This window comes from Medicago sativa, chromosome 3, assembly GCF_051527215.1.
Source record: "Medicago sativa cultivar Bolivia chromosome 3, Bolivia_mono, whole genome shotgun sequence".
Taxonomy (NCBI): Eukaryota; Viridiplantae; Streptophyta; class Magnoliopsida; order Fabales; family Fabaceae; genus Medicago; species Medicago sativa.
Window position 1 is genome coordinate 9,897,584 of NC_140751.1, and position 7,962 is coordinate 9,905,545.

At 29.2% G+C, this 7,962-nt stretch overlaps 1 protein-coding gene across 1 annotated transcript; it reads right to left on the minus strand.

The window, feature by feature from the left end:
• Positions 1-6,314: 6,314 nt before the first annotated feature.
• On the minus strand, positions 6,315-7,721 carry LOC146935560 (cytosolic sulfotransferase 15-like). The gene has a single exon (XM_085750725.1). It carries the CDS (start codon positions 7,627-7,629, stop codon positions 6,604-6,606), a length of 1,026 nt encoding a protein of 341 aa, XP_085606851.1. The 5' UTR covers positions 7,630-7,721; the 3' UTR covers positions 6,315-6,603.
• Positions 7,722-7,962: the final 241 nt, after the last annotated feature.

The window sequence follows — 7,962 nt, forward strand, 5'->3', positions numbered from 1 at the left end:
GAGGGTGTACCTTTTAAAGGGGTACATAATTATGTGAACAAAGGAAGCACTAGATAAAATATATATATATATATATATATATATATATATATTTTACTACTATTTGAAAATGATAAATTAAATAGTTAATTTAATCATTATTACATTACAAAAAAAAATTCATTATTAGAAAGTATTTTCATAGTCCCAAGTTTTGCTAAAATATTTTGGAACACAATCTGAAATATTTTGGTAGGCAATCTAATATATTTTAGTGCATTATCTGAAATATATTTTGATAGTCACTAATATATTTATGTACTGAATAATATATTTTTTGTACTCAATATAATATATTTTGGTACTCAATTAAGATATTTTTGTACTAGATAACATGTGAATTACTTGTTCCCAAAGTTTCTCACTTATTAGTTGTGAATTATCTCTATAAATAGAGAGCTCACACAGTGCATTCCTCGCACCAAAGAGTTCTATTGAGTTGTCGATAACTCTTTCTCTTTTCTCCCTCCAGCTTGTGTTAACGAGCTATTCTTCTCCTCATCTTCTTATTTCGGTCCTTTCAAAATTAAGAATGTTCTTAAGACCATAGTCCCTTTTCAGTTTATTGTCCATTTAGAATTAATGATGATCTTAAGAGCATAATCCCTTCAATTATTATTTATGTCTCTTTATAATAAATAATATTTTAAGATCGTAGTCCCTTTTTCGGTATAATAAGAATGATCTTAAACATACATATTCTTCTTCAATTCATGGAGAAGTTAGAAGTTAGAATGGTCGTAGCACTATATTTGAGTGGTTAAAATACCATATTGATATTTGGAGATGTTAAAAATTAGAATGGTGGTAACACCATATTTGAGTGGTTGAAATACCATATTGATATTTGGAGATGTTAAAAATTAGAATGGTGCTAACATCATATTTGAGTGGTCTCAACACTATAATAGAGTGGTTACAGTGTCATATTGGTTTCAGTATTAAAAGAGTGGTCTTAGTACCATATTGAATGTGTAATTCTCGAACGGTTTTCTACAGTGCAATAGTTAACCGCCCAGTTGTAGCTGGACTTGTATTATCCTGGAGGCGGCGTGGTTGATAGTCTGCCTTGCACAATTTTGGGCAGTGCCACGAAACGTCTTAAAGAGAGCGATCTGGTCGTGACTCAACCTAGTAACAACTTTGGTAGATATTCTCTTTTAAAATAGAATTTAGAAAACCAAAATATAACAGTTTAGAAATCCAAAAACAACAAAGACGGAGGGAGTAATAACTTTTATCTTGAAAATTGTGTAGTTATATGTTTGATCTGTATTTTCAAATCAATTGTTCTTTTCTAGAATTCATTAAATAATGCTCTTATGACACTTATTAGCAAAACTCATTCTAGAATTCATTAAACAATGCTCTTATGACACTTATTAGCAAAACTCATTAATTCAAGTAAATATTTATCCTTTGCAAATTAAAGTAATCAAGATGAATGACGACTATCAATTCATAGTGGGCATCAAAAACTTATTGGAATATTGAACTTTTGTATATAAAAAAAAAAAAAAAAACTCGACTGAGACATAGTATCATCATTAGTTGATTTATGGATTAATCTTGATTTTGGTGTCTGAATCCGATTTTAGTCCTATGTGAATTTTTTTTTTGTGGTGGCCGGGGGTTTGAACCCCGAACCTTGCATATATGCATCGTCCCTATTAATTGAGCTAAGCTTATGAGGACTCATCTATGTGAATTTGATTCTACACTTTCGGTCTCATTTAACTTTGTCCATTGAATATTTTGACATGACTCGCTCTCGCTGAGTTGGGTTTATGTGATTATTTTATGTATATATTTTAATTTCATGTGACATTTAAATTTAACAAACCTAATATAACAACTAAACCTAGATTAAAAAAGGAAACTAAAATATTTACTGAAATTAAACAAAAATGAAAAACCTAAAAGACACAATTGAGATGGATGAAACCGTAAAACAAACAATGAGATTGAAGAAATCTAAAACGGAAAATGAATCATAGTTTCTCTTCTTTAACACATTTACAGAAAAGAGATTACCAGACGAAGAACTAGGCTCATCACGGAAGATTGACAATGACATTGAAGGTTCCACTAAAGGAGATCGATAATGAAAAAATGTGTGTGTGTGCGCGCGCGCGTGCGTGTGTGTTTGAACTACGAAAATGCAAAGAAAGAGAAGGAAGATGAGATGAAGAACATGGAGACGTTGATGAAGATAACATAGAAAGAGAGAGAGAGAGAGAGAGAGAGAGAGAGAGAGAGAGAGAGAGAGAGAGAGAGAGAGAGAGAGAGAGAGAGAGAGAGAGAGAGAGAGATCACATTAGAAGTATCATTATTTCAAGCTATTTGCGTTTGTGATTTGATTTTTATTTTAATATTGTAGGGGATGTTGACATGAAGTTTCATTAAGATCTAAGTAAACCTGGTCAAATATTATTACATCCAAAATTTAAACTCGTGTTCTTTTGACCGATTCTTTTTTAATTCGATCTCATTAACCACGTGGTAAGTTGATTGATTGATTTTTAGTCCGAAAGAGAGAGAAAATGACTAGGTCATGTCATATTCACTTTCTGAAGTATTTACATAACGACAAACTATGAATACAACGTTGACTGACTGCTTGATTTTAAGACTTTTGATTAAAATAGCTAGGCCAATCTCTTAGTGAACTAGCCCTCTTCCAAAATATCTTCGATAAAGCTATGACAGTTGAAAGTTTAAACACGCCAAAATAAGTACATAATTTTCCTTAGAATATGTCTATGCTAAGCAATAATTGAACAATTTATACTAGTACTCCTATCAAGGCTAGGGTTAGTAGTCCTTTGATTCATATTAATTTATGAATAATAATAATAATAATAATAATAATAATAATAATAATAATAATAATAATAATAATAATAATAATAATAATATAAACATAAATAGAATTAAGCATTAGTATACTTGAGTAAAACGATAAAAGCAAATCAACTAAATTCACATAATTAGTTAAAGTTACATGAATCAAACAATCACAAGAAGCTCATCTTTCATGACCTAACTTAGAGAGGTTTAGCTATTCATTCTAAACATATAATTATATATATGAATAAACAAACATAAGAAAAGAATCGATGATGATGATTCCTCCGCTCCATAAGTGCTCTAAATCGCTCTGAATAGCCCTAAATCTTACTTTCACCGTTTGCAGCTCGACAAAGGTGTCCTCTAACTAACCCAAGAGTCATGTTTATATAGGTGCGTGTTTTCCAAAGTCTTTTAATTGACTATGTTGACTCTGTCGTTTTTCCTTTCTAAATTCGCAACACGACTTTGATGGCCCACGACCTGATTCAATGTGAGACTTAACCTGGTAATTTCTTCATATAATCTCATGATGCAGTGCAAAAGCTGATTCTTTGCATTTTTCTCTTGGATTTTGTGCTCTTCAAGAATATTTTCCCGTCCTTGCATTTCATGATCTTCTGAATTCTCAACTAAAATGCAACAAAATTAGCTACTTCTACTCAAAATTAACCCTAAAAGATGACTAAAAACCCTATATAAATTTTTGTCATCTCTCAGCTTCAAGTGATTATACTATATATGGTGGAGTATATGATAGTTCTTTTGAACATGATTGTCAGTGATGACAACAAAAGCAAATGTATCATTTTCAATCAATGCGGAGATTGTTGGTGTTAGTTGAAAATATACATGTTAAAAAAGTCTCACATTGCTTATAATAGACTTTAGTTCTTCGTTACAAGATGCACAGATTGAAAACACTTTAAGCTTGGATCTGACTTTATTCTTTTCTCTTATACTCTTGTTTTAGAATGTTGTGAAATGTAGTTAAGGATTTGCTTTGGAGGATGTGGGTATATTGTTGCTGTTTGAGAGTAGTTTTAACGTTGTGAACTTTTTGCTTGTTGTCATTAGACAATGATTATGATCTTATCTATGGTTTTGAAGTTTTTCATTGAATAATTAATGTATTTAGTTATAAATATAGACTAGATGTACATCACTTTCACAATGAACCTAAAAAGTAAATTGTTTCTTATAATCTGGACCGGAAGAAATATATATTAAAAACAAGGCTAAAGTGCACTTTTCCCCCCTTAACTTTCAAACACTTGCAATTTTGGCCCCCTAAGTTTTAGCCCCATTGCAAATTTGGTCCTTTTGGTCAATTTTGACCAGTCAATGCCCATGTGGCATGCCACGTGGGTAATTATTAAATTTAAAAAATAAAAAAAGCCACTTAATCATTTTTTAATTAAATAAATAAAAAATCTAATTAAAAATATTTAAAAAATAGAATAAAATATTAAAAAATTCTGGAAAAATGAAAAATAATAAAAAAATTGAAAAAAATATGAAAATTAATAAAAAAAATGAAAACAAATTCTGAAAATATTAAAAAATTCTGGAAAATTAATAAAATTAATAAAAATGAAAAAAATTGAAAAAATACGGAAAAAATTTAAAAATTCTGGAAAAATTAATAAAAATAAAAAATGATTAAAAAATTCTGGAAAAATGATTGAAAATTCTGGAAAATATTTAAAAAAATTTCAAAATTTTCATTGTAATATGCATATTTCGAAATTTTCATTGTAAAATTCCCGGTTTATAAATACACAAAAATTCCCGGAAAAAATACAAATGAAAATTTCAAAATTTCGAAAAATACACAAAAACCTAAGCTCGGTTAAAAATACACATATTTTTTCCCTTATTCTCGGTTTATAAATACACAAAAATTCCCGGAATTTTTTTTGGAAATAAATACACTGAAAAAATACACGAAATTTTCAAAAAATTTTAATATTTTTTTATTAATTTTTCATTTTTCCAGAATTTTTTAATATTCAGAATTTTTTAATCTTTTTTATTTTTTTCAGAATTTTTCATTATTTTCATTTTATTAGATTATTTTATTTTTTTAATCATTTTTTATTTTTATTAATTTTTCCAGAATTTTTAAATTTTTCCCGTATTTTTTCAGATTTTTTTTATTTTTCCAGAATTTTTTATTTTTTTATTAATTTTTCATTTTTCCAGAATTTTTTAATATTTTCAGAATTTTTTTCAATTTTTTTATTAATTTTTCAAATTTCCTGATTTTTTTAAATATTTTTAATTAGATTTTTTATTTATTTAATTAAAAAATGATTAAGTGGCTTTTTTAATTTAATAATTACCCACATGACATGCCACATGGGCATTGACCGGTCAAAATTGACCAAAAGGACCAAATTTGCAATGGGGCTAAAACTTAGGGGGCCAAAATTGTATGTTTCATAGTTAGGGGGCCAAAATTGCAAGTTTTTGAAAGTTAAGGAGGGAAAAGTGCACTTTAGCCTAAAAACAAATTAACAATTTTATCAAGGTAAAATTTTAATTAAGCAACAACCAAAATTGAATGGCCTCTCACATTTATTTTTTTTCTAAGTTCCTTCCATCCAAGTTTATTCTATTTGAGCCACCGTTGAATACTGAAACGTGGACACCTCTTTTAGTCATAGTTTAAACTTTGATTCCCCTTCCCCAGAACGGGAAAGGAGATTTCGAGTTTTTCTTAGCAGTTACTTTTATTTTGGTTGATACCGTTTGACTGACGTTTGTTGTATTGTTTATTTTTCCATGGTTTTCTCTTATGACTTTTTTATTATCTCTCTCTCTCTCTCTCTCTCTCTATATATATATATATATATATATATATATATATATATATATATAATGTTTGCCTTCCAAAAAGAAACTTTGATTTATTATATTGTGGGAGTCTAACCACTTCAACAATCAAATCCCCAAATCTTTAAAAAAAAAAAAAATCAAATTCTCAAATCTTTATTGGTATCACCTCATTATTCATTACTAACGCAAAAACATTAATGCTTATTTTTTTTTCTTCAGATTATCATAGGACCACATAACAAGAGATACCTAGCCACTTCTTTCAAAAAAAAAGAGATACCTAGCCACTTCTGGCCAAAACAAAAAGCATACCTTATATTTTAGAGAAACTTCGTATAGAAACACAGCTGATTCTTGCTGGAAATAATTGAATTGAGGTATATATATTAACCTAAACATGTGGTCCAAATAAAACCTAAACATGAGGTATAATTGAATTGAGGGTACAAATAAAACCTTTTTATTATTTATTATGAAAAGGAAATACCATAACAACATTTGCAACACCATTTATGAAATTCATGCATAGTTGTTGCATATAAATATAATAGCTAAATGCAACATAAAATAGTATATAAGAGTAGTAGGGTACAAATAAAACCTTTTTATTATTTATTATGAAAAGGAAATACCATAACAACATTTGCAACACCATTTATGAAATTCATGCATGGTTGTTGCATATAAATAAAATAGCTAAAAGCAACATAACATATTATATAATGAGACTCATCACTATACAATTAGTTGTATAGCATTGAGTTACACATAACACAAACACAATTGTATATTTTGATTCTTGATTAACTATTAATCAACATTATCTCATAGAGTGATAAGATGATTTCATAGTTTAGGAGAGTTGAAGCAACACTATTTCACTCTAAAATTGAGATCAGATCCACCTAATTTCTCTTCAATGACCTTGGACAATTTTTCAACCATTGAAGGTGAAAGATAATTACTCCAATCACCAACTTCACCTTTTCTAAACAAGAACTTATTCTCAAAGTTCCTTCCAAATGTTCCTGTCTTATTTATCTCCAACCCCTTCATTTTCTCAAAACTACACAACTTTATTATATTTTCAATCACACCCTCATTTTCCTCCTCCAATGTAAAAGGACAATCCAAAAAATCAGCCAATTTTTTCAAGTGAAATTTTAAATCTTCTTTCATGTCTTCATACTTCAAAAAAAGCACATTTTTTGGTCTCTCTTTGCTCTCATTCCAATAACCTAACATATGATTCCAAAATGGACCAAACCCAACTGAACCATTACAATACATTTCAAAAGCTTCCTCTAAATTCAAAGTAGGCAAAGAAGGTGGCTTAATTTTGTTGGTAAAAGTCCAAGAAGAGATGAAAGTATCAAAAGGGTTCCTACAAATATAAACTATCTTGCAATTGGAACCTTTGATTGAATTGGACAATGCATCAAAAGGAATATGTGTACCAAAAAGTCTAGGCTCATGAATTTTAGACAAATCAGGAATTTTGTCATGCTTACCATAAACCGTATACTCAATGAAAGGAACAAGATCATGTGGATTGAAACTAAGCAAAGGATGGTTTTTTGATGAAATGAAATGGTTTTGGCGATTCATAATGGCATAGGTAAGAGCTTTTAACCAAGTTGTGCCTGATTTTGGTACGGTTGCAACAAAAACATCACTATCTTTAGCTTGGAAATGCTTTTGGAAAGTGGTTATGGCTTGGATTTCAGCTGGTTGGCACCAAAATCCTTGGAATAGATAAATATAAGGTGTTCTCCAACCTTTCTCTCTTGGAAGAGAAAGAATTAGTTTCTTGTTTTCTTGGCTAATAAGTTGACCTTGTTCTTCAATGGATTCATCTATATCCGTTGTGTGGATTTTGGCAAATTTTGTTGAAGACATTGAAATAAGATGATAAACTAAAACCAATAGCTATGATATTGTATATAGCTCTGGATAGCTCTAACTAGCTAGAAGTTATTGGTATATGATATGATACTTTAGTCCACAAGCCACAAGTATATATAGCAAAAATTTGAGGATTTTTTCAACTTGTTTACTAGAAAAGATTGATTTTTCTTGTAGTATTAGTTATTTATTAAACACGTGAAAAAAGTGCACAAATGATGCACTTGAAGTACTACGTTATCTACCCGTGTGCTACACGAGTGACATTCAGACATCATGTTTCATAATTTTTTTAGAGTAATGATATTTTGACATCCATTTGATGAC